Source organism: Eumetopias jubatus, unplaced genomic scaffold (genome assembly GCF_037043125.1).
Source record: "Eumetopias jubatus isolate StellerSeaLion01/CBP00866 unplaced genomic scaffold, mEumJub1_p1.0 scaffold_4, whole genome shotgun sequence".
Taxonomy (NCBI): domain Eukaryota; kingdom Metazoa; phylum Chordata; class Mammalia; order Carnivora; family Otariidae; genus Eumetopias; species Eumetopias jubatus.
Window position 1 is genome coordinate 61,292,510 of NW_028274810.1, and position 27,803 is coordinate 61,320,312.

The 27,803-nt window shown below is 46.9% G+C and overlaps 1 protein-coding gene across 3 annotated transcripts in view; it reads left to right on the plus strand.

The window, feature by feature from the left end:
* DAB1 (DAB adaptor protein 1) overlaps positions 1-27,516 on the plus strand; it is a 275,026-nt gene extending 247,510 nt beyond the window's left edge. For 2 of the 3 annotated variants that reach the window (XM_028106930.2, XM_028106929.2), the window contains exons 9-13: positions 12,684-12,746; positions 15,082-15,190; positions 22,890-23,438; positions 26,928-27,055; positions 27,421-27,516. In XM_028106930.2, coding sequence (XP_027962731.1) covers positions 12,684-12,746; positions 15,082-15,190; positions 22,890-23,438; positions 26,928-27,055; positions 27,421-27,516 — 945 coding nt within the window. Of the gene's footprint in view, positions 1-7,919; positions 7,971-8,067; positions 8,116-12,683; positions 12,747-15,081; positions 15,191-22,889; positions 23,439-26,927; positions 27,056-27,420 lie in introns of all 3 variants that reach the window. The other variant, XM_088022979.1, reaches the window with a different exon arrangement.
* The last annotated feature ends 287 nt before the right edge of the window (positions 27,517-27,803 follow it).

Sequence of the window (27,803 nt, forward strand, 5' to 3'; positions counted from 1 at the left end):
TTCTGATCACCGCCTCACGACAACAGAACTGATACCATCAGACCCCCGATAGCACTACTGCAGCCATCTCAAAATGTCGGCTGCCCCTCAGGATTGGGTTGGACCCCGTGTGTTTCGTAGTCAAGACAACAGCGGTGGGAACCACCAGCATGAGCCATGTCATCACTGTGAACCAAGCGCTCTGTACTGAAGGCTTCGCGTGATAATTATCCTAGGACAATTGTCTTCTTTTCCGTCCCCCTCAGAGGAGGTAAGAACAAGGACTGTGTCTTATCATAGTTGCTCAGTAAATAGATGTGGAGTAAATAGCAGTGGGTTCTCATAGTCATGACAGAGGTCACTGGTCACCACCACTGTCACCCCCAACCCCGGCACTGCCCCGTTGTAGGCGTCGTGATCCACGTCTCCTACCCCTCCTCACTGTTAGTGAGATCTAACGTACTTAGCTCTGAGTAGCTTCTTGCGTACTCCACCCTCCGCCTGCACATCGTGCCGCCGGCCCTATCCTTTTTTTTTTTTTGTTTTTTTCTGTTTTTCTCGAGAAAATAATGCCTATGTTTTAGAAAATCTGGGTGTGGAAATGTGGAGTTGCTAACTGGATTCTGAAATCAGGATGGAGAAGAGTAAAGAGAAGGGCATGGGGTAGGAGGGATGAATGATGGGGCTGACCCCCAGAATGGTCCAGCCTCGCCAGTGTTCACACGGGGGGAAAGGTATGGTCGCCGGGACCTGCTGTGGCTGTTTCTGCTGGGAAGGCTATGTCACACCTTCAGCTTCTCCAGGGGACTTTGCCCCTGCCCGGGATTTGTGTCTCCAACACTTTACAGTGGCCTGGATTCGGTCTACAGTCACCTACCAAGTAACTATTCCATGGTTATCCATCCTTCCTTCCTTTCTCCCTCTATTTCTCCCTTCCTCCCTCCCTCCCTCCCTCCCTCCCCTCTCTCCCTCCCTCCCTCCCTCCTCTCCCTCCCTCCCTCCCTCCTCTCCCTCCCTCCCTCCCTCCCTCCTCTCCCTCCCTCCCTCCCTCCTCTCCCTCCCTCCCTCCCTCCTCTCTCTCCCTCCCTCCCTCCCTCCTCTCCCTCCTCTCCCTCCCTCCCTCCCTCCTCTCCCTCCCTCCCTCCCTCCTCTCTCTCCCTCCCTCCCTCCCTCCCTCCCTCCTCGCTTTTCTTCTCCTTCCTTTCTCCCCCCTCCCTCCCCATCTCTCTCTCCCTCTCTCTGCTACTCTCCCTCCTCCTCCCCTCCTCCCTCCCACCCTTCCTTCCTTTCTGTAATTTTGGAAAAGGAACTGACATCCATTGAGATTTTATTCTGCCAGTTACTGTGCTAATTTTATTCCTACACATCAACCTTCTTGCTGCTTCCTCTCAGCAAGCCCCTACGCTGGCCTATTTTTCGAGGAGAAAACTGAGGCTCAGAGCGAGGAAGGAATTTATCCAAGGAAATACCAATGATGAAGCAGCAGTTCGAACTGATGCTCTTGCAGACATCCCTCTTTCCACTCCCCCACCCTGCCTAGCCTAGAAACATCAAATTTCGCACCCTAGAAGTAGCTATTATTTTCAAATGCAAATTGGTTTTCTTGACATTTGACTGAAGTTGGGAAGCACAAGGGTCCAGAGTCAGATCCCTGAGCCACAGCAGCCCCCTGGTCATTCACATTAGCCTGGTCACCTTAGCGCCCTGACCTTCCAAGGGGTGTCTGCCTTTCTCATGCCACCTGAATGAAGCACCAGCAAATTCTTTTTACCTCCAGTCCCCATCTTGATTTTCTCCTTGCATAGTCAGAAAGACCATTTCAACCTGAATGTCCACTGAGGATGAATAGATTAAGAAAATGTAGTAGAGGCACCTGCATGGCTCAGTCTATTAAGTGTCTGCCTTCAGCTCAGGTCATGATCTCAGGGTCCTGGGATCGAGCCCCATGTTGGGCTCCCTGCTCAGCAGAGAGCCTGCTTCTCCCTCTCCCTCTGCCCCTTCCCCCACTCCCCGGCTTGCGCGCGCACTTTCTCTCTCTTTCTCTTTCTCTCAGCTCGCTCTCTCAAATAAATAAATAAAATCCTTTTTTTTTTTAATGTGGTAGATCCATACACTGGAATATTATTCAGCCTTTAAAAGGAAGAACCTCCTTCCCTATGTGACAGCTTGGCTGAACCTTGAGGACATTACACTAAGTGAAAGAAGCCAATTGCAGAGGACAAATACTGCATGATACCACTTCTCTGAGGTCTCTGACATAGCTGAACACACAGAGGCAGAGGGTAGCATGATGGTTGCAAGGGGCTGGAGGAAGGGAAAGTAGGGAGCTGCTATTCAACTAGTATAAGTTTTAGTTCTGCAAGATGACTAAGTTCTAGAGACCTGCATTGTGCCTGTAGTTAATAGTTCTATACTGTACTCTCTAGAATTTGTTAAGGTGGTAGATCTTTTTTTCTTTAAAATTTTATTTATTTGTCAGAGAGAGAGAGAGCACAAGCAGGGGGAGTGGCAGGCAGAGGGAGAAGCAGGCTCCCCACTGAGCAAGGAGCCCAATGCAGGACTCGATCCCAGGACCCTGGTTATCGTGACCTGAGCTGAAGACAGACACTTAACCAACTGAGCCACCCAGGCATCACAAGGCGGTAGATCCTAGGTCAAGTGTTCTTGCCACAGTAAAAAAGTGGCGGGGGGCAGGAGGGAGGAGACTGTTCCAGGGACCAGCTTAATTTTTAGGAAGCCAGATGTAAATATTTCACTGTCCAAGGATTTACAGATGTATGACACTTGAAGATGTTAGCTTTCATCATAAGGTCTAAGCATTCCCCGCCCCCTCTAACCTTCTGGACAACCTCTGGGACCCTCCTGAAATGGCAGCTAGGGAAAGGAGGGCCATTACCTGCTATAATGAGGCCCAACTTGGAGTGACTACAAGGAAACTTTTCAGTCATTGCAGAGACATAGCCTCCAAGCAGCACCAATTCCTCTATGAGATTGGGTGGATCCAGGAAGACCACTGAGCTCCAGATCTCAGTAGTCCTGGAACATTTTGGCATTAAATGGGACTCCATTCTGTTGTAATGATGATGAGGCTTCATGGACTTCCTTTGAAACATGAATCCTAATTTCCTTTAAAAAGCCCCACAAATATCTAGCTCTGGCTTAGTTCAGGCAATGAAAAAATCTTTTACACCAGAAGAAGCCTGCTTGTTTTTGCAAACTGTTTTTTAAATAAATATTCCCTAGAGCTAAACTACCAAAGTAACCACTAGCTACATATTGGCTATTTAAATTGAAATTAATTAAAGCTAAATAAAATTTGTTTTCTTGAAGATTTTATTTCTTTATTTTAGAGAGAGAGGGAGAGTGAACACCAGCAGGGAGAGGGGCAGACATGAAGAGGGAGAGAGAATCTGAAGCAGACTCCACACTGAGCACAGAGCCTGACCCGGGACTTGATCCTACAACCACGGGACCATGACCTGAGCCAAAACTAAGAATCAGACACTTGACCAACTGAGCCATCCAGGCGCCCCCCAAAAAATGAAACTTTAAGTTCAGTTCATCAGTCACACCAGCCGTATTTAAAGTGCTCAACAGCCACATGGAACCACACAGGCTACCATATTGGATATTACAGACATAGAACTTCCCATCGCACAGAAAGTTCTATGGGGCAGTGCTGCTCTTGGGAGAAATCATTTATTACATCACATTTTCTGGTCCCCATCTCAACTCCACCACCACCCCCACCTTGTTCTTCATTTGCCTGAGTTTTTCCTGTCTCTCTCTGTCAGGAGGTAGGAAGGCAGCTGTTTACTCTTGGCTAACAGTGATAGAAAGCTCAACTCCTAGATACCACAGAGGGAATTAGTCTTCATTAGCATGTGTCTTCCTTGTTAGATCACTCACCAGGGAAAGGTACATACATTCGAATGCCTGGAATCACTAGGTGCCTTAATAGTACCCACTTTGGTGCGGTTACAAATCACTTAAGTTAATCCATTTCTCCTGAGCTTTCTAAATGGATAATTGAATTCTTTCTTCTGTAGTATCGGCCTGAGTTCTGAGTTGAGGTGTAGATGCCTTGCACCCTCCCTGGCCCCACTTCTTTCCACTCCCAAACTAGAATGATTGTATATTCTTGCTCCGCTCTGAGCTTCGGAAGAGCGAGGTCCATGTATTATTCATCTTTGTATCTCCAGCGCCTAGCCAGAGTTTGGCATGTGAAAAGCACTCAGTGAATGTTTGTTGAAGAAATTAATTAATCAATTACATAATCAATCAAGATGTCTTCAGTTTTCCCAGTAGGACTTTCACTAATTATTCCTACAGAGAATTCATTCCCCAGCACAGTGATTCTGAAGTCTGGCTGCACACTGGAATCACCTAGGGATCTTTTAGAACCTACTGATGCCAGGACCCCACCCCAAACCCTGACAATCCAAATCTCTTGTAGTGGGGCCTAGGCATCAGTAGTTTGGTGAAGCCCCCCCCCCCCCCACACACACACAAAGAATTGCACTGTGCAGCCGGGGGTGAGAATCACTGCGGGGTTCTGATTTGGCAGATCTTTTTGACGTGTTCACCTACAGCCCATCTCACCCACTGTCACGTTCACTGTAAGATTAACAGGAGTCTGACCTTAATAGTTAATTTGTTCAGTTATGGGACAACAGTGTTCCCTCTGCTCCAAACAGAGACTCTAGGAAGATAGACTCCCTGTGGAAGCTTTCTTTCAGTGTCTTCATGAAGATTCGGGCTAGAACTGTCTTGAAACAACACAAGAGAATCTCTTCTGTTAAACCCTCACTGGAGGTGTACATTATGAATAAATCTGATGTCATATTGAGTCTTGAGAAGCAGAATGCATGCCATCATAATAAATGTGAGAAACATATCTAAAAGGGGAAAAAGAAGACTTGAAGATGAGTGAACAAAAACTCTAGTAGTAATTATAGGTAAAGCAAGCTGGGGATGGGGAGGGCCTTAGGGAATGGATTCCAGGTCCTGACCATGAAACTCAACAGGGAGGAAGTGCCCTCGTGGCAGGGTCTCCCCACTGGCTGGATGAAATGCATGGGGTATCCCTGAAGCTTGCCCCAGACAGGAGGACGGGGGTCCAAAGAATGACTGAGCCAGGATTAAAACAGGAAGGTCACCACCAGCACCAGGTATAAGAGGTGTGGCCAGGAGAATGATCGGGCAAGACTGGCCAGAAGGGAGATGTGAGGGAGAAGACAGGGTCAAGGATGGACTGAGGGGTTCTGGACTAAGGCCAGAAAGTGTGGGGCAACCTTTTACATGGGGTCGGGTCTATCCTCTCAAGCAGGGGTAGTTTCTAAAAAGGGGCCTCCCATAAATTTTTTTTTCTCTCTTTCTTTTTCCAAATACCATCTAATAGTAGTTTTCTAACATTAAAAAATGTGTGCCTGTGCATTCCAAAAGTGTACCAAATGAGACAGGATGAGACCATACTAGGGACCACTGCTATTTATTGAGCACCTACTGTGTGCCAAGCACCAAACAAGACCCCCCCGCCACACACACACACACACACACACATCTCAATCAATCCTCTCAATAAACCTGAGACAACATTATCACCAGCACTTTAAAGATGAGAAAACAGGCTGACTAGCTCGTTGTCCAGGATCCCACAGACCATATGTAGCACAGTCAGGGTTCGGTCCACGTCTGTGTGACTTCAGAGAGATTCCTTAGCTCACACGCCCAGGCCACGCTTTGTCCGAGTGGACGGAAAAGGCCTCCTCCCACCACAGCTCCACTCCTCACCAAAGGCCACCCCTTCTCTCACCAGGAAAGTGACGGACTCATACCAGTGCTGGTTATCCTCACACATTCTCGTTATATGGTGAGGGTTTTATGAGATTCTACCACAGGCTGTTTTTCAAATTTATTTAATTCATCCATCATGCTCTGAAGCCATTTGCTTTTTTATATTGGACAGATGTAATGAGATTTTGGACACTAAAAAATGTTTTTATTAAAAGTTATGACCCAGAGCTAGTTGGTAGGGGCTGTGCCATAAATCCCCAGAAGTGTGGGAATTTATAAAGGATAGTAGTGACATAACCTTAACCTTTTAGGCCACACCATAGATTATGGGATCACTTAGGCTAATATTACCTCCCTACTCTCCCCACCTCTGGCCAAATGGAATCATAATAATAATTTATCTGGTTAGCTGATGTGGTTGCTCTTCCTCTCTTTGCCACGGTTGACTCCCGACAAGCCATGGCCTGGTGGAAGCAGGTGGTTGAGAGCAGACTTGGTGGTGGTGGGCCTGGAGGCCCTGCTGTGGTGGGCGTGGGCACATTGGTTCTCCTGCTCTGCTCTGCAGCCCCGTAACTAGGGCTGACCTCGCACAGTCACCTTTTCTCCAGACTGGGCGGAGGTGGTTATGGGAGATGGTTTCTCCAGTCCTTCATTGCCAACAGGAAGCTCCCCTCAGAAGCAGGGAGTGATGCCACTATTTGTTCATGCATAATAATCCCATTTTAATGTCAATATTGTTAGATTCATAATAACGTTGCACTACTTGGAAATCATCCAAAAAATAATCAGCTTGGGCATATTGACCCAAAACATGATGACTAAAAAACATATATATAATAGATATTATGTATATTATCGGTAATATATATTATCAGCGTGACTTTGGTAATTAGCATTTGTTAAGCAGAGTGCCAGGGTGTCAGATGGTGAGCTCAGTACAGCAGAAGACTGAAAGGGAATTTCAGTAGAGAAGTTTATTACTCACAGGTCCTGGAGGAGGTACAGAGCACACCTCAGGAGGTCACCTGGGGAAAGTCAAGGCAGGCTGCAAGCAGAGAAAGTATGGCAGACCCTAAGGTGCATGCCTTTATTAGGGCCCACAGTGAAGTGGTTTGGGTCCCCTGGACTAAGGCCAGATTGGTCAATTCACACCAAAAATAACAGGATTTTGGTAAGCTCCACAGGGGTTTCATCTAAGGGTCACATAGGGGAAGGCGGGAGAGACTGCTAATCACAAGACCACTGGGGCACTGGGGGAGTCATATTAGGGGTTTATAATTACTTGTGACTCTGCAAGCTGTTTTTCTAGGGCTTGTTCATAGAAGGGGCTGGTGTCCATTCAAGGCCCCTGAAGTTAGCCCAGCCACACAAATGGATGCCAATGCAGAAATACAGAGTCGCTTAGCAAAATCCTCAACAATTATGAACAATAAAATACAAAATTAACAGATTTGGTCAACTGCCAGCTACTTTTAAAACATACATTCGTTCATATATTTTTGAGCACTGCTAGGTGCCAGATCCGCTGTGAGCAGCCAGGATTTGGGAATAAACACAGCATGGTCATGCTTCCAGAAGCACAATGTAATCAGCAGAGATGATGTGCTATTACTCTGATGATTTTCAGCTCAGAGGATCAAGGGGAGCTTCATGGAAAAGGTGGCCTTCCAGCTGGGTTTGAGGAATTTGGTGCTTTGAGCTTACAGAGATGAGGAGAAGAGCATTTCAAGCAGAGGGGACAATCTGCCTAAGGGCTCTCACAAAGCTAGCTGTTCACAGACTGCTCCAAAGAGTTAAGAGTTTGGCCAAAACACATGATAGTATTTTTTTTTCCTTTTAAAACAAAAATCTTGAGTGTAAATAAACATCATGCTCTTATCTGTTGCCACCATTGAGGCGGGCTGGGTAACATCTGAAATTGCAGAAAGATATTCTTGAATCCTACAAACTTACCGCTGCTGGATTTCCTCCTGATCAGGCCCGTGTTTTATCATCTGCTTCTGCGGGGTACACGCTGGCCACAGCTCCTGCCTAGGGAGACCGTGGGAGTGGAAAGCATAGATCCCGTCGTCATTAAACTCATAAATCCATGCCATTTGTGTGTCAGACACTTCATCCTCATTCATCATCACTTACACTTTCAGGACGGTCACCTGTTTGAGGATTTTGAAGAACGGTTTGCTGCGGCCACCCTGGTAAGAATGAGAGGGCCCTGTCTGTGTCTGGTTAACTCTTTCAGGTCATTATCCCATTGTTCATTTCATGCTCATAAGTCATGCCTTGTGGTTACAGAACAGAAACCTGCCCGTGGACTTTGATGAGATTTTGGAGGCAACAAAGGTAAGGCCTCCAGGCTCTTGGTAAATGACGGTCATTCTGGTCATTCACATTCACGCATTCCATGTTCTCCTCATCCAGCCTGCGTGAACGGCAGGTGGGGGCTCTGCTCTAGTGGGTGCCTAGTCTAACGTTCACGGGCAGATTATTGGTGAGCCCTGTGATGAGTTCAGAAAGTATGTGTGCATGAGTGTGTGTGTGTGTGTGTGTGTGTATTGAGGTTGTGTATTGGAGAGGAGCTGACCTGGTGTCATTCAACAAATATTTTTCAAGTTCCCAGCATGTCCCGGGCATTTTGATAGATGCTAGAGATTCAGTAGAGTGGGAGGACACAAGACGCTGTCCTTGAGCTCACGATGTCCCAGTGAACCAGTGCACAGCATGTGTAAGATGAGGTAGGTTAGTCTGGTGTAGTGTAACATAACAGTACACTGGGGGTTCGGGCACATAAGCAGGATGCGCTGAGTGCACGTAAGTGAAGAAAAACGAGGCAAGGCTGCGATGTGGTCAGTATACCCTGGACTAGATATACTGGTTTGCAGCCAGTGCTTATTCAGATTGGTCGATACACAGGCCAGTGAATAGTATCACCTTTAACGAGAGGGTGTGTGGAAAGTCTCTAGGACAGGGGTCCTCGACCTTGGCTGCAAATTCAAATCACCAGGAGAGCTTTTAAAGTCACGGTTACGAGGCTGTACTTCAACCTGGCTCATTCAGAATCTCTAGGAGAGTGAAAAGCAGGCATCAGTCTTTCCCCTCAGGTGCATCGAAGGTTGAGAACCACTGATCCAAGTATCATATAAACTGTTCTGGACAGTGGGGTGGGGTGCAAATTGAGTTAGGAAACACTTCCCAGAAAGAAAAAAAAGTCGTCTAATTTCTGTCCTGAAGGATGGGTGGGAGAGGCAATTGGGCAAGGAATAAATACTCTCAGTAGGAGGAGGAACATGTGCAGAGGCCTTGAGGTGGCCCCTCCTGTTGTAACCCTGTGTCTCTCTTCTCCATTGCGCTGCCCTGATTCTTTGATGGGTCTGATTTTCCATCGAACAGCCAGCCCATGAGAATAGGAACGGGAACAGGCTCATATCCCCTGCTCTCAGTACGGCAGCTGATGCACAGTAGGGGCTCCATACTTTTCCTACACGAAGGAGTGCCTGATGCCAAAACATAAGGAGTGGGGCTGTGAGAATGTGTTTGGGGGTCAGCCAAGGACATCTCAGCCTTCATCAGTGGCACTTTCAGAATTTCTCTGCAGGAGGGGGCCTCGGAGTCCGTCAGCCATCTAGTAGAAGGAAGGACCAGGGAACTAATCTTGAAACCTCAGTGGCACAGCGCTCTAAGTATTATTCAAAAACCATCCCTTGTTCATATCAAAGAATGGCTGTGAAGGGGCTGGCCCGAGGGAGAGATCAAGGACCTTCCTCCTCAACAGCGAAGCATCCTTCTCCCCTTCACTGGATGGGGCAGCTTCCAGTGCCCTCTGCTCACCCCGGGAAATGCCCAGGGCCTAAAGGAGGCAGAATCTGCCATCGGCAGCCTCATCGCTACCAGCAGATGTCTGAAGTACTGGTAATGGAAAGGCCAGTAGGCATCTTGAACTGACCTTCCAGTTGAGTTCTTCAGATGGATGTCCATCATGGTAGACCCTTTAGGAACCCTGGCTTCTGGTTAGAGAATATTGTGGCTACACTCGCCTCATCTAGGAAGTCTAACTAGGGCTTGTGAAGGGATAGATAGATAAATGAGGTGTTGCTTGGCCTGTGGGTCAAACCCAGTTTCTTTTAGCTCACCAACCATAGGTAAGTGGTGTTATCTCTTGGTCTCCGCTCACGTGCAGAGGACAGCTAGAGAGACAGCTATGCCACCAGTGAGCTCAGTGAGCCTCAGACATGATGATAACGTATTGGAAAATGTATTGTAAACTATAAAATGTTTTACAAATGTGAATGGTTACTTTTAATTCTCTTGAGGCCATTAAAATGATTAATTACAACAATATTATCAGATGGAACATGGTTTGTTAGGTTACAAATAAAAGGACTAGGGCTAACATGGGGGGAGAGGGGTGTGAAAATAGATATTATTCCAAATTCTCAATCACATATGGTTATTAGAATTATTTTTAATTTTATGGCCTAAGAATCCCCCTTTTCTATAAAATGTAATTAACTCGAGTTTCTATTTAAACAGCAAATCCAGTGGAATGAAATAACAATCTATGTTTTATGCCTCTGCATGTTTTTCTCGTTTAATCCGTGAGTGAAAATCATCTGGCAAGAGGAAAGTCTATATCTCAAGAATGAAGGTTATTTTAAAAGTTGTGCTTAAGGAGAAAATTAGCCAGTAAATTATATTTATTATGTTAGTAAAAGTGTGCCATGAGTTCAACACATTTGAAATGTAAATTGTGTGACTTAATTATTAACTTCATTTTATTATTTTCCTACCACTGAAAATAGTTGTAGGCCATTTTAAAAGCATTGAGTCCCAATTGCAAGGAAGCTTAGAAGCTTCATGTTAATTGATTAGATAGAAGTAATACTTCTATGAATCTGGACGAGAGAGCATAAGGATTGCCATAGTTTCACCAAATAACATAAAATATTGTAAACATGGTAAAGACTCTTTCCCCAAGACAAGCAAGCATCTAGAGTCCAGCCAAGTCTGGTCCCACTGTGACCTTACTTACCCCTGTCCACTTTGCTGGTCTCCTCCCTGCACCCCTCCACCCTCATGCTCATTACAAACTGCTTTTCTTCCCACCTGCTCAGACTCTTCCAGGCCTCTCTCCTTTTGGCTCATGTCCTTGCTTGCACCAGCCTGGATTATCCTTCCTCTTCTTGTTTGCCCAGCTAACTGCTCCTCATCTTCAGAATTCAGATCAGGTCTGTTCCCTTTAGAAAGCCCTCCTTAAGCTTCTTTGCCAAAAGCTGGCCAACTCTCTTTCTCTGTTCTCCCGCAGAGACCCCTGTTGCCGTCCCTGCCACGTTGCCTTGAAATTACCTACTTCTACAGATCATCCCACCATACTGCAAGCTCCCTGCAGGCTGGGACTTGGCATTTCTCATTATTCTGTTCACCGCACTCAACCCCTCACAGGTGTTAAGTGTGTGGAAAAAGCATCATGTAGCTGAGAAGGAAATCAATACGTGTGTGGGGCCTTCCTGTGTGCCCAACACCGTTATTCAGTCTGAAAGCTTAAGGGGAAGAATGAAAGTTCATTAACCAAGCTAAACTTCTTTCAGCAAAAAGAGCCTTTTGTGCCTTTTTAACCAGGCTTAGACAAACTTCAAAGAAAGTCCTGTTATTAATATTGTCAATAAATCTGCAAAGGAGGTATTATCATCTCTACTGTCCAGGTGAGGGAATTATAGCTCCAAGGAGTTGCAGAGGTTGGAAGTGAATCTATCAACAGGTGTGGGACCTTTTCCAGCACCCAGAGCTCACTCGCTCATCAGAAGGAGAGCACAATCCTTTTTTGGCATCAAGTGTAGAGATCTATCCATGCCTGGTTAGTGTTAGAATTCAGGTGCAGGGGTCCCTGGAGGGCAGGCAGGCAGACTCTTCCGGTCCTTTCAATTGATTGATGTTTTTAGGTTCCCCCCAATCACAAGCTGTCACTTAAAATCCAGAGATGAGCCGAAAGAGATTTTTCCTCAGTGGGCAGGTTTCTCACAAAGCATACGATTATATACATTTTGTCCCTAGCCATAGACTCCCTACGGTCCCTGAAGCTAGAAGTGTATGCAAATTAATTTCTAAGTATATCTTAAAGGGTTTCTTCTGCCGCTCTGGCTGGCCTTGCTCAGACACTCCTGTATGATGGATGGGGATATAGACGATACAGTGACTGCAGTGATGGAGTTCCTAGCAGTGATTAATAGTGTATATCTTGGGCTGTTTTTGATGCCCTTCCTGGTATTAAATGATATGTTTTCTTTTCTTCCAACTACATTTTTTATCCTAAAGACTGACTCTTTCAGAGGCTGTCATTTGACCGCATGCTCTGTATACGGAACATTCAAGTCTTGGCCTGGGTGACCTTGAGGTCACCTCTGTGAGACTCAGTTGATTCATCTGTAAAAATGGGGATGATGATTCCTACCTCTCAGGTTCGTGGTCTTGGGAGCATTTGCCAAGAAGTGGCCATAAAGTCATGTCTCACTGTATCTGGCACATGGAAGGCACTTTGAATGCGTGTGTGCACTCAGAAAAGAAAAGTAGTGAGGGTGTCGCCTTCTTGCCTTTTTTTCCTGGAGAAGACAGATGGTGCTACTCTTGATGGCGAGTCAGTGCAAAGTGGGATGACAGGTTATGGGAGGTGGCTAAGCCTGAATCTCCTTAACTAAGCCCCGATATGCTACCAGACACACAGAAGCAAGAATTGATTCTGGCTGCCTCCCAGGTGTTGTCTTTAGGATCATGAGGTATGGTAATGACCAGCTGGGCTTATTGTGTATATAGTAATGATGACAAAGAAACAAGGGTCCTCCCGTCACACCGTTTTAAGGCAGCGCCCAGCAGCATTGGCTTCCCTTTGTGGTGACATCATTCTCTTTTTGTCTTTTCAGGCTGTGACCCAATTAGAACTTTTTGGGGACATGTCCACCCCTCCTGATATAACCTCTCCCCCTGTAAGTATGAACTGCAGCTCAGCCCTATGTCCCTCCCCTTTCCTTTTTCGGCGGCATGGTGGCGAGAAGATGGGTTTTGGGCCAAAGAGGGCTGCTGGTGGGTTTCACCTCTGCCTCTTGCAAGCTGTGTGATTTGGGCAAATTACTAGTGATTCTAAACCTCAGTTTCCTCTGCTGCTTTTTAAAGGGATTATGATACCTGCTTCTGTTTTGAGAAGGAAGTGAGACCATGCGTCAGCAATTACAGGATCCCCCCTGCGTACTTGCTGTTCTGCTGGGCAGCGGAGAAAGACATAAACGGGATGAGGTCCCTCCCTGCCTGCAAGGAGCACATGGTCTAGTTGGGAATATGGGCAAGAAACTCAATAGGACTACAGACGACGGGGCATTTGTCAGCACCTACCCAGGGCCCACCCAGTCAGGTGTTCAGCCCAGAAAGGAAGCACCTTCTCCCCCGGCCCCTTCTGCCTTGTCCCGTCTCCTGCCTTCTTTCCTTCCTCTCTCCCTCTTCTTTTTGTCTCCTCCCCCCTTCCCCCCACCTCCCAGCTTCGCTGAGCTTCTCATGAAGCTTTGGATTCCCAGCTCTAGTTGCAGCCAGGGTATACATCCCATTGCTTGTCATTAGAAGTCACTGCTTGCAGAGGGACAGAGATTGCAGGGAACCCTAACTGAAAAATGAAGAAAAAAGCATTAAACCCTAAGCAAAATTGAATTCCAGTGCTTTAAGAACGGGTTGCCTTCAAAGGCAACCCTATGGCCACAGCATAGAACAGAACCGAGATGGGCCCTCCAGGTCCTCCCCTGCCCACTCCCTAGAGGTGGGAGGTGGGCAGAGAGCAGTGAGCCACAGCTGCACCTGCAGAAGCTGCTGGGAGGGGGCGGCTCCTCTGGGCTCTACGAGGTCCTGCAGACCAAGGGATGGTGGTGCTATGGTTCATTGGTGAGGTGCACCTCACAGAGAAAAGGCTATAAGCTCACCACTGGGGACAGATGGCATGAGACTCTACTGCCCCTGCTCTGCCACCTGATGTCCCGAGCAGACCTGACTGTGGACACAGCAACTCCTGTCTCCAGGGAAGCTGAGGCAGCTCTGACCAGTCTCCTTCTCGCCTCCGTCCCAGGGGTAACAGCTGCACCTCGGGCACTTAGAAACTCCAGCTGTGGAGCTAGAAAGTCCTGAAGAGATCTTCTAACCAATCCCCTTCATTTTACAGATGAGCAAACTGAGGCCCTGAGAGGGCATGGGACTCCCCCAGGGTCACGTGGGGGAAACAGAACGGCATCGATGGTGCTTAAAAGTGCTTAACACGACAGCTCCCAGCTGTGTTTCTGGCCCTGAACCCAAGTGCAGTCCCAATGGGTATTTAATAATCCCCAGAACAATGCCATTCCTCCCGCAGGCTGCTGGTCTAAAACTGGCCTTGTCTAATTGCCATGGTTTCGGGATTAATTGCTTGCCCCAGTCTATTCCAAAGGGAAAAGAAAAACAAGGCTATTATGGCATCGAATAGACATAGTCTGTAGGCAAAAGGCTGCTGTGAATGGGTGTGGGCCTTTAAAACCCTGAGTACTCATGCTTTTCTTTGAGTACCCCTTGGTATCCCTTCTGTCTGATTTATTTCAGTACCCTTCACCTTACCCACCAGTTCCTGCAACAGACCTCTCTCGGATTCCAGTGTGAGCCGGGCACTGTAGCATTCCCTGCTCCTCGGGCTTTGGTTTTTTTATCATCTTCTTGAAAATGTTTATTTTTCTTTGCACGTAAAGATTCAGGCAGAATTCTGGGAGGTACCAGGAGACAAGGGTCTCTGCTCTAGTCGCTAAGCTTTTTTTGTGTATTTAGTCAGGCTGTTTATTTGCCATGTATTAAGTGACCAGCCCTGAGCTAGTTGCACAGTAGGTCTGGCGTGGATGCGTGTCAATTTAAATTGACCACCTCTAAAGGATGAAAGCCACATATCGTGGAAGAATTTGGCCTGAAAAACACCCCCCAAGGGGCAGGGGATCAAACCAGAGAGTTGTGATATTAGCCACTGTTTGCTGAGCACCTGCTAATGTGCCTCAGCCTGGTACTAAGTGGTTTAAATGCATGATCTCACTTCATTATCACAGCTGCTCTAAAGGTAGGTAGCATTTCTCCTGTTTTATGGTCAGTGTCTACAGCTGACTCATGGTCTGCCCACCACATCGGTGGCTTGGAGCATGGCTGGCTTCTGCAGCAACCCCCCACCCCCACCGCCATCCCTTACTTCCTGCACCTGCTACCTCCCATCCTTGACGACTGCTGAGCCAGGTCTCCCGGCAGCCTCACGCGCCCTCTGCCTCTCTCTGACAGACTCCTGCAACTCCAGGTGATGCCTTTATCCCGTCTTCATCTCAGACACTTCCGGCGAGTGCAGACATGTTTAGTTCTGTACCTTTCGGCACTGCTGCTGTACCCTCAGGTAAGCTGTCTTCCACCCACTTCCTTCCTTTGGCCTCCACCTGTCAAGGAAGAGAAAGGGTTGACTTGAACCAGCTGTCAAATTATGCCAGAACACCTGTGGAGCCAGCAGCTTCTCCTTATGACTCTTCAGATAACATTAAGAGGCCACCATTGGGAGGCGGGGAGTGTTTACAAGCCCGTGGTATGCTGTAGGCTGGATTTCAGTGTTGTCCTTCACCTGGAAAGGTCAGGATGCTAGGTTACTCAGTACACAGCTTCCGGGAGCCCCATGCACACCCAGCCATGCAAATCAGCACAAGTTCATTTCCTCCTGTCCATCTCAGCCAGAGGGAGGGAGGATGGCAAGTGGGGGATAGGAGCCCCCACAGACCTCCAGAGATCTGACTGATAGGGCGTGTCTGCTCCTTCGGTAGAGACTCAAGAATGGGGAGGTTCTCCATGCAAAGTGGGGTGCTCAGGGAGCAGAGCAAATTGCTAACAGTGAATTGGGAAGGTGATGGGGCTCTTAGTGGTTTGGAAGGTATTTGTTCTTATTTTCTAAGCATCCTTTAAGATACATATATATACTACTTTTACAACAGGGTAAATATATATATTTATAGATGAGCAAACTGAGGCCCAGAGAGGGGACATATAGAGTATATTATTGTATATACATACATACATATATATATATATATATATAGTGACAGTATTTCAGGTGAAGACAGATTGGTGGGATCTCAGATATCTTAACTTGTTTTCATGGCATCAGGCACTCCATGTAGCCAGGCCACTCTAGTTGGAATGTGACCAGAGGTGGTATTCCGCTCTTTACATACATGAGAGCCTTAAAGACAGTTTTCTTTCTTTAGCTACATATTTGAAATCTGTGGTTTCATCCTACTATTTTGTTCTTATATATAGCCAATAGAGCCTGAATATTTTCTTTTTTTAACTTTTATGTATTAATTCATTTCAGAGAGAGAGAGAGTGTGCACATGCAAGCGGGGGAGAGGGGGCAGAGGGAGAGGGAGAGAATCCTCAAGCACACTACCTGCTGAGCATGGAGTCTGATGACGTGGGGCTCCATCTCACAACACCAAGATCATGACCTGAGCTGAAATCGAGAGTCCCTGACACTTAATCGACTGAGCCACCTAGGTGCCCTGAGCCTGAATATTTTCAAATACACATCTTCTTGCATTTTTCTATAAATAATTTTCATTACATAGTGTTAGAAGAAAATTCTTGCCACTAAATGAAACTTGCTGTTATTCAAAGTGAAGTAAAAATCCTGTACTCTGTTCTGAAATGGTTAAAATTACTCTCCATGAGCCCAGAGATCATTATAAACTTTCAGAAACAAAAAAGTTGGTAGCCAATGGTTCTAACCTAACACTTTAGAATCTGCAAGTAACCCAGATGTTTCATTGGCCAGGCTTCCCAGTCAAATCTGTTTATCCATCCCTAAAATGGGACAGTGGTGATAACTAGTTTCCCTTACCTACAATGGATATTAAAATTTCCTTGGGAATAGTGTGATAGAATACGTCCTTTTAAAGAATAACAGTTTTCCATCAGAAATGTATCACCTTCCTGTGTTGAGACTACACATACTTTGCCCTCATTATCTGACCCAGGAAGATGTGCTGGGACAGGTAATGGGAACTCGAGGCCCCAAACTTACCAAAGTGCAGACGTGCTCATTCCACAAATATTCACTGAGTACCCACATGAGGCATGCCCTGTTCTAGGAGCCTGGGGTGTATCCGTGAATACAACAGGTACAGGTCCTGCCCTCGGAGAGCTTCCTTTTTATTGGGGAGACAAGGCAACAACATAAAAATTAGTAACTTACATAATAAATCCACAAATAGTAAGTGGTATGGCCAGAGAAAATGTAGAGCAGAGTGTAGGGGCTTTGGAGCAGGTGGAGGACAAGTGTAAATGGAAGTTGTGGTCGGGAAGGGCTCATACAAAGGTGAGGTGTGAGCAGCCTAGGCTAGAAGAGGTGAGAGAGAGAGCCAAGAAGATGTCCGCGTAAAGAGTACTCTAGGCAAGGAGTAAATGAGAGTGATGCAGTCACACACCTCCCGGTCCTAACATGTGAATAAAAGCCCTCAAGGACCTACCCGTGCCATGCACACAACTGCTCCTGAGCCTGTGTGACATCAGGGCTTTGAAGACCTGGTTTCAGTCTTGCTCCTTGACCAGCCATGTTGCAAACTACGGACAAGCCACTTCATGTCCGGATTCGTTTTCTTCAGCTGCTAAAAAAGAAAAAAGAAAAAAAATATATATATATATATATTGATAGATTACCAATAGATTAACTCCACAACTTCAATGTTTAGAATGGAAGTGTGAAATTAATTTCAATGAGCACATTTTTGCTTCTCGAAGCGCCTGCTTCTACGTCAGTTAGACTGAGGAACAAAAGTAGACTTCAGTGGGTAGTCAACTGTCAGCCTTTTCCTCCTTGAACCGGTCCTGAAAGTCTCTACAGACACTTAGGCTCTATCTGCCTGTCCCCAATTGTCCAGCCGGTGGCAGGGAGCCAGGGGCACGAACCGCGGTTTACAGTACAATGGATGGGCCGCTGGGGGATTTTGCATCCGGTGGGCTGGGTTTGAATCTGGGCTCATCTATTTATGTACGTTTTAAACTCCTGAGCAAATTACTTAACCTGCCAGAGCCAGAGTTTCTAAATCTTTATAAATGAATTGAAAATAATACTTCCCTTGCAAGAATATCGTGAGAATTAAATGAGAAAACAAAGTGAAGCACCTTGAAATTTGCTGGGACCCCATAGAGGCTTCAATCAGCAAATAGCTGTTGTTGCTACTGTTATTATTATTATGACTCCTATTTGTAAAGTAGAAGAAAATGTCCTACCTATATTTTTTCCTCTAGCCTTTTTGGAATATTTAGAAAAGCATCCATGTAATAAAGTTTAGACCTTTGGTCTCTTAACTGTGCATGGCAGAGCTGGCCTGGGGGCTTAGAGAATGTACTGTGTATAAATACAGACCCCGCCACTAGCCAGCTATGTAATACTCAGCTAAATCTCTTCCGAGCCTCAGGGAGCTTATCTGTAAAATGGGGACGGTAATTCCACCGTACAGAACGGGTCTGATGATTGCATGAGTTAATACATGTAGTGGAACATTTAGAACAGTGCCTGGTGGTGTTTCTATAAGTAAGTTGTCAACAGATGTTTGTAGCTTGTCCGTTAGGAGCACCGGCTCTGCTCCCCAGGCCCTGTGGTAGCTGCCTTGAGCCTTCCCCTCAGCCCACTGCAGTAGCTCAGACACAGAGTAAAGAGACTGATACCAACTACACAGAGGCTTGTTGCAAGGATCAGTGTCAAAAATGTCAGCTCCACGAGGACAAGGATTTTTTTTTTTTTAATGTTTTGTTCTTCACTACATCTCCAGAGATTGAAACAGTGCTTCATACCCAATAGGGCTCTTTTTGAATGAATGAATGAATGAATGAATGAATGAGATCACGTAAATAAGCGTTACCATCCAAGTTCTGCATACATGTTGGGGGAGTCCCTTAGATTTTGCTTGTTTTTCTCACATTTTAGTCTGCTCTTTTAATTCAGATAATGAGGTATCCCCAGGTGCAAGCATCTGGTTATAAACTGCAATTTTCAGCCATCCTTAAAAATCTAACTGCAAGGCTGTAATGCAGGTGTTCCCCTCACTTCACGGCAAGGAGATTTATGATTGATCTGAACTCCATGGCATAAACAGATGCTCCGTGGCACCTTCTCCCTCCACTGCTGAACGTTAATGAGTAAATGTTACTAAGCTGCTAAGTGGCTGCAGTGGCAGCCACCAAGTGGATTCCCTGTCCACGGCTGCCGCAGCCTGCCACCAAGGGGTCCCATCAGGCATGCCTGATGTCATGTGGCCAGACAACCTGAGCTCACAGGTCTGGGGAGAGCCCAGGCTGCAGAGACCCCCCCCCGCAGGAAAAGTGAATGAGACCTGCGAGTCCCCGAACATGATACCCAATTACGCTGTGCTGTTTTTTTTTTTTTCTTTTGAATATTATACTTGGGTCTGAAGCAGACGGCATGAAGCCAAGGAGACATGCTAATAGCTCTCTCCAGAAAAGTGTGCACAGCCCATCTGTTGGTTCCTTGTGGGGAAAAAAAGGGGGGGGGGGAGAAAAACCTGCCACCAACAGTAGAATCATTAGACATCCCAGCACTCACCAATCTTGGAGTTGAATTGTACACTTGGCAAAATGCAGCGAAGGCATTGACTCCGCTATGACTCATTCCCATTTACAGAGAGACTGTCCCCAGTCTCAGGCATTTATGGAACAGCTGAGATGTGCCCCAAACGGTGCTAGACACAGAGGACAGGGAAAGAGAAGATAGAGGGTTTCTACTAGCAGGTGGTTTCTTGTCTAAGGAGGGAAGACAGAATGGGTAGTTACAACATAGTGAGACAAGTGCCATCAGAGAGATGAACACTGGGGTCTGCAGAAGCCCAGAGAAGGAGAACCAATGGAGTCCAGAGGGCAGGAAAGGCACCCAGCAGTGCTGATGCTGAGCGGATTCTCAGAGAGTCCGAGAGTCCATAAGGAGTAGCCACGTGAGGTAGGGGTGGCTTCCCAGGCCGAAGCACCGGCAGAGATGGAGAGAGCGGGGGGCGGCGGAGGGGGGTTGTTTGCAGCTGCTGCAGGGGAAGGTGCCAGTGAAAATGGGATGAAGAGCTGGGAAGGGGCTTGATCCCTAAAGACTCCTAAGCCAAGCTAAGGCATCTGAACCTTTTACTCCAGACAATGAGGCACTATATTTGCATTTTAGAGCAGTCCTCCAGTGGAAGCAGAATGAAAGATAGCCTGGCTGGAGGCTGAAACCTTCCATCCCTTCACCAAAATGGGCATTGAAAGATCCGTGTCTCTACCACGTCAGACCCAGTGCCCCCTTTTTAGGACAGATATTTGTAATGTCTCCTTTAAATTCTTGAAATTCACAGATAATATAACTTAGCCACACATTTTTTAAAAATCAATATAATGCCGTCATTCGAACATAAGGAGGAAATTTTTAAAAGCTCATTTATAATAAAGAGCTATCTATTTCAATAAGGAAAATACCCAGGTACATCTACACTAGAGGTCCTACTAAGTGGTCAGGTCTGTAGACCTATCAACAGAGTCACTGCAGGTGTAGACGGATCCCCGAACGCTGTTTCAGCTCGAACCCCATGGGAAGTGTTTCTGTCGGGAACCACAACTTCCCCAAATGGTGCGCAAATCTTGGCCGTGTTCCAAACAAAACGAAATACAGCCGGCCCTCAATGTACACAGTTGTTACAATCCTGAAAAACTAAGTACACTAATACTATGCAAAGAAACTTTGAATTTCTAGGTAATTCAAAGTCCAGCCCATACTCAAATAATCGTAGACAGAACGTGGGGGACTTCTTTGTTGTACACGTTGGTCTCACCCATTATAGGATATCAGGTACCCAAGCTCTCCGCCTCTTAAGTGCAGGTAGTGTCTCCCTCTAGCAAGTTATCCTGACAACCAAAATACACCCACAAATGTCCTCATCATCCCCCCCAGGGGGCGATAGCACTCCCATTGAGAACCATAGGGCCCCATCAAAGCTAATCAGAAAAAGAGAAAAATAGTTGCGGAATTCTTAGTCTGTTGGTGGGCTCAAGTCACTGCCTTATGATGTGACAGGTGAGGTGAGAGGCAATGCAAGCAGCTCTCCGGTCTGAAATGTCCACACCAATACCTCGTCACCCCTCTTACTTCAGGGCCCTAGGGCTAAGTGATCGCATAAGGATATGGTCTGTTTGGCTTGTCGATGCCCCATAAAAGCATGTCCAGCATCCTGCTGGATTCATCAGCTAGAAGCCCGTGTGCCCTGTCTGGAACCTCCTCTCACGTCTCAAGGAAATGGCCGGACGTGGAATGTCATCCCCATTCATTAGCTATCAGTTGAAGGGCAGGGGATCTGAGGCTGGAGCATGAGTGAGGCAGTGGGTGAAACCGCACACGGTTTCTCTGGGCTTCCCAGAGTCCCTGACAGCACCCAGGATGCACACTATCAATGCCGCAGCGCCTGCCCGCCTTCCCTTTGGAAGTTGCTAGGATACCCTGCACCCACTCTTCTTTCCCTAGCCTCCCTGCTGCACACCTGCAAACTCCTTCTGACAGCCATGAAAAGGCTGGTTTTGAGGGGTCAGGCCAACCCAGCTTCTCCCTCCTCTGCCCGGCCTGGGCATCTGTCTCCCAGGCTCAACTGCACAGGCACGTGGCTACGGGGCCCTCAGGGAAGGGCAGGGCTCACTGGAAGGACCTGGGAGTTTCTCTGGGCCCGCCTGCAGTTTGCTGCAACCCCAGGCGGGCGACCAGACCGGGTGCACTTTGCAAAGGTCAGAAATTGGTCTTGGCCGTCTGGGCGGGGCAGTGTGATGCAGAGGGAAAAACACTAGCTCTAGGGATGGGTGACCTCGGTTCAGATCCTGATCCCCCTTCATGCTGACTGCGTGACCCCAAGCACAGCCTTTCCTTCTCTGAGCACCAATATCCTTATCCTTGGAGTAGGGATGGTAATACCTACTCCGCAGGGATTTTGTGAGGATGTAAAGCACCAAATACTGAACTTAGAACGTTGTAGGCATTTAATAAGTGGAAAAAGTTATCTGTGTTACTCTTGCTCCTGTGAAAAGTGTTACTTGTGCTCTTCTTAAAATGATTATATCTCACCTGAAAGGAAGTGGCACAGCCAACAATTAACATGGTAATGTATGTCAGTAGACCCCCCTGGAGTTGTGCGGTACCCAACCTATGCCACTGTACGAGGGGTTCCTGAGTAAGTAGACAGTCGCCTAAAATTGGCGTCATCACAGTTGTATGTTAATAATGTATGATAATCCCTGGAGCTACCATTTATTGCCTGGCTGCTGTGGACCAAGCAAGGTATTACGTACTTTCTGGGCTCTATCTGATTCAAATCCCGCTAAGTGCTAACATTTACTGAATGCTCACTCTGTGTCAGGTGCAGTACTCTACCTCAAATACGTCCTCTCTGTTTGTCTTTAAACCAAGCCCGTGAGGCCGACAGTATTCTGTGCCCATTTTTCAGATAAGGAGATAGAGCACGAGAGGGCTTGTGGAGCTCTCCATCAATTCCAGAGATGACAAGGGGCAGTCCGAATGTTAACCTAGGCCTCAAAACCCCCACACTCCCGATTCTTCTTCCCTTGGCACCTGGCTTCGATGCTGAAAAGGATGATCTTATAACCGGCTTTCCAACAAAGAGCCTGACTTTGAGAGAGCTTAAGTGGTCGGTCTGGTGAGGGGAGGCAGGACTCAAACCCACGTGGGCCCGATTTCTAGTCCTCTGCCTTTTCCACTGAGACACACCAGTCCCTGAGCCTGTGTGGGGTCAGAAACCTTGAATGATTATAGCAGTATCACCACTATCTCCCAGATTTCTGCCAGGCTTGCTCGCTCACTGCATTCTAGTTTCCCCTTACGAATCACCTCCTTCGAGAGGTTTCCCCCGCCCATTGCTCTAGAAGGAATGCTCCAAGAGAGCAAGGACTTTTGTCTTACTCCTCCTTGTCCCCGGGCTGTAGCACAGAGCCTGATATGGTATCTTTCTGCCGATCCCTTGAATCCATGAATTCTTCTTTCCCAGGTGCCTGACTCTTCTTTTCCACCCTTCCAGGTTATGTTGCAATGGGCGCCGTCCTCCCATCGTTCTGGGGCCAGCAGCCCCTCGTCCAACAGCAGATCGCCATGGGTGCTCAGCCACCAGTCGCTCAGGTGATGCCGGGGACTCAGCCCATCGCCTGGGGCCAGCCGGGTCTCTTCCCTGCCACTCAGCAGCCCTGGCCAGCTGTGGCCGGGCAGTTCCCGCCAGCCGCCTTCATGCCCACACAAACTGTTATGCCTTTGCCAGCCGCCATGTTCCAAGGTCCCCTCACCCCCCTTGCAACCATCCCAACCACGGGTGACTCCACCAGGGCAAGTCCACAGACCGAGACGCCCAGACAGAAAATGGGGAAAGAAATGTTTAAGGATTTCCAGATGGCCCAGCCTCCGCCCGTGCCCTCCCGCAAACCCGACCAACCCTCCCTCACCTGTACCTCAGAGGCCTTCTCCAGTTACTTCAACAAAGTCGGGGTGGCACAGGACACAGACGACTGTGATGACTTTGACATCTCGCAGTTGAATTTGACCCCTGTGACTTCTACCACGCCATCAACCAACTCACGTGAGTGCCCTTCTTTGGAGACGTAAATCCACTGAGAGTGACGCTTTGTTTCTGGAGTCGGAGAACTCATCTCAGTTCACATTCAACAGGCCTCTTTATGTTACTACTACTACTAGTTACCAATTATGTGTCCCTACTTCACACACATTGTTTTTATTACCTTTATACTCATAACAGTGCTTATTACAGGTTTGGTTAGACCTGTTGGGCCAATAATGAAAGTGACGTTCAAGGACAAGGAGAGTAGTAGAATCAAATACAAACCTGTTATTTTTCTACCAGTCACTCTGCTGCTTATGTTTTTGTTGATTTGCTCATCTACCCATGCATTCAGTATCCCTCCTTTATGACACACAGATTATTGAATTGTACGGCTTATTGAGATGGAAATGAATGGTGAATATGAACTTTAAAAGTCTGGGGAACAAGGACAAAAAAAAATTGGAGTAGAAAACTAAGATGAAGACAAAAACTTAGGGGAGAAAAGGAGCGGCCATAAAGTCTCATCCAACTGGTATAGTCGAAGCCAGATTTTGGCTCAAGGCTTTGGGTAGTCAAAGAGAAAAAATGGTAGTGAAGCAGAAAGCTCTAGACTGGGAACCCGGAGAGCAGATTTATCACTTCCTAGTTTTGTGCCTATGGGCAAGTCATTTCTGTGAGCCACAATTTCCTCATCTATCTTAGGCTAAGGGATATTAAAAGGATTCAGTGGTACATGTACTGAAACACTGTATACCTCACCAAGTTTAAAGTATTGTTGTCATCATTATGATTGCATAGGGAGTGGTTCTGAGCAGAATCCCTGGACCGGGATTATCTTTGGGCAAACGTGTGACATTTCTTAACCTCAGCTGTGTCATGGGTAAAAGGCCTGAGTGGCTTGGATGAGCAGTGTGCCTCCTTTTAGTTGAGGCATTCAGTGATTCTGTCCCAGCTCACTTTTCTGCTGCAAACATCCAGAAAGCCATAACCACGCAGCCAACCAGAATCCAGATACACTTGAACACACATATACTCAGAAAGGTGTCCGGTAATTCAGCTTGTGCCTTGACAGTTGATAAGAAAGAGAAAAGTCTCAGGGAACAATGAGTTTGGCGTTTTCATTATTGTCGCAGATGGTAGGGATCACTGCTTGGCCAATAGTGAGAATTGTCAAAAAATCTAATGTTAACACAATTAGGTAGTGTCATTTCAGCCAGGTTCGGAAGGCAGTTCTGAAAAGGAATCCCTTCTGTGTGTATAAACAACCTACTCCCACTCAGGCCATTGTGATCTCTCTAGTGGAGGCATCTCTGTTAGCTCTAAGTCACAGGGTTTCAGTGAAGAATAATGAATAAAAAATAAAATGCTGAGAGAATGAGAGCCACGCATAAGTAAGCAAGCATCTTTTGAAAGCAAGTGTCTCTCTTGCAATGGGCTTGTGTGCCAGCTACAAATAAAAGGGAAGTTTCAGTTCTTTGAGGGCAGGAAATGTGCCCTAGTCATTCGTACACTTCTCATAATGCTAGCATGGCGTCTAGCGCATGGGAGACATTTGGGAGAAGTCGCAGAGATTGAAACGAACAGAACAAAGGCCACTCAGTCACTGTTGTGTTTCAGAGCAAGGTTTTGCAACGTGGGCTTTACTGATATTTGGGGTCAGGTAATGCTTTGTTGTGGGGCGTGCCCTGTGCTTGGAGGATGTTGAGCAGCCTCCCTGCCTCCACCCACTAGATGCCAGAAGCACACATCCTATCTCCCTAGTCCTGACAGTCAAAAATGACCCGAGATTTTGCCAAATGCCCCCCCAGGATTTCAGTTGCCCCAAATTTAGAACCACTCTTTGACATTATACAGGTATTCTAGAAGAACCTTCTAAAGGCTAAGACACTTGCATAAATGAACTCCTAATTAGGCTTCCGATTGATTTCATCTGATAAGTAGGACCAGTACACCTCTCCAACTGGCAGCTCAGGCTGGGTTCTCAGCCTTCCATAAGCAATAAGCCACTTCAAACCCAATTTGGAATCCAGTTACACTAACATTTATTCAACAGCTGTCAAGCATCGGGGTGTCCTATCTCATTTAAACCCACTAGAGCGAGTCAGTTCCATAATCATCTCATAAAACAAAACAGACTTGATTTTCAATTAAAAAAATAAGGTTTTATTGTAAAGAAAATGAGTGAAACCAGTCTTTATATCCTTTTATCCATGAGCATCACCTTCAGAATGTTTTGAGTAGAGGATCAGTTGGACCAGAAGCTCAGAGCTGGACGGACAGTGTAGACAGAGCTGCGTTAAATCCCAGCACTCCTGTTCCGTGGCTCTCTTGACCCTGAGAAAACCCCTTCACCTCTCGGAGGGCAGTTTCTTCATCAGGAAAGAACAATAGGTCCAACACTGCTTTGCCATATTTGCGTTAGAGAACGCAGTGAGTACAAAATGCCGAGCACCGTGCCCAGCTCGCTGGGCACACAGCAAATAGCATCGTTCTTCTAAGTATAAATCCATCAAGGCAAAAGGTACTCACCAAGTTTGATAATCATTTGCTGTCTGATAAGCAGCCAGATTTTGGAAATTCTGGGCAGTGATGGGGGGAGGGGGTTGCTTATCAGTGGCATTTGAAATTTAGCTACTAAATCAAGCCACACCACCTCCTCACTTGGGGCTGAGCCAGTGACTGGCGTTTTAATGCCAAATTAGAAATTATTTAAAGAAGAATAGCTTCCAATGGCATATTTGTTCTAACCTTTGGAACAAATGGGAGGAAGAACGTGTGGGAAAGCCAGAACAGAAATGCATGTCCTTATGGAGTGAGGAATAAAGTTGCCAGCAGCGACCTCCCATTTTCCCACATCACAGAGGCACTCTTCATTCAACACGTGTTCTACACACACCCACCATGTGTAAGGATACAAAGCCTGCTTCCACCAGCCACCATCTACGGGGCCTTGAGCAATTTAGCGACCTCGCTTCCCTTAGCCGTAAAACTGGGATCACCCCTGCCTAAAAGAGGCTTTATGTGGGTTAGAGATACCATCCATAAAGTTTCTGACAGTATCCAACATGCAGAAGGCTCTCAATAAATGCATATTGCTGTCCTCTGATCTATTTATTCTTACTGAAGTACATGTACGATGTTAAGAGAGAGAGAAGAAAGAAAAATCGGTTCAGTGATTCTCACCTTCAGCGTGTAGAAACACAGAGTTTCTGAGCCTGTAGGTCTGGGGTCCAAGACGGCATCTGTGACAAGTTCCCGGATGTGCTCGTGCTGCTGATCCAAGGGCCAATCTTGGAGAACCACCGCCTGCCCCATCAATGGGCACCCACTCCTACCTGTCAAGTGTGGGACAGGACAAGATAAATATGTACAGATGAGGTGTTCAGGGTAGAAAGCAGAGTGCCGGACTTAACTCGATTATAACCAGATCCCCGAGGTCTTGGAGGGCGAGGTACGCGGTTGCAGCCACTTAACTCTGTTCCCTCTTTGTGCCTCCTTTCTGTGTAGCTCCAACCCCAGCCCCTCGACAGAGCTCTCCATCCAAATCATCTGCCTCCCACGCCAGCGATCCCACCACAGATGACATCTTCGAAGAGGGCTTTGAAAGTCCCAGCAAAAGTGAAGAGCAAGAAGCTGTAAGTGACCAGTCTGTTCTTTCTGGGTTTGCTTTTCCTTAAAATTAAAACCGCTGTATCTGGGAAATGGACATCGGGCGAGGAAACCCGCATAGGAAAGAATGCTGGCTCAGAGTCTCAAGTTCTAAGTGGGGCTCCTAGGGGGGCTTTCTTTGATGTTCGAATGAGCAGCTGAACAATGTCCTTTCATGAAGTCGTTCCCGCATGTTCCCACATTGGTGGGTGTGGTGCCCTCCAACTGCAGTCCCTGCCTCCTTTAAAATAACTGATTATATGTATGCATGAAAATAAGCCCAGCTGTCTTTTGCTTTCCATTGTTGAAAAGACCAAAAAAAAAAAAAAAGTGTTATCTTCTTGTGTTCTAGCCTGATGGATCACAGGCCTCATCCAACAGTGATCCATTTGGGGAGCCCAGTGGGGAGCCCAGTGGTGATAACATAAGTCCGCAGGCTGGTAGCTAGATAGCACAGGTCTGGGTAGGTATCTGCTCTTTTTATCTACTTCATCCTTAAGCTCTCTCCTTTCCCCTTGGTTTGTCCTTCCATTTCTGAAGTCACATCCCCGATGTTCGCACCATCTCTCCTTGCTTGCTGTTTGCCATCTTGTGTCTCCTCATGGATGCATGACCTTTGACATATACTGCTAAGTAGAGGTAGGGGTGAGGAGTTGGGGAATGGTCATATTCTTTTATTAATGATACGTTCTGTGATAGAATGAGGCATGGTCCCTATTACTCAACGTGGATTCA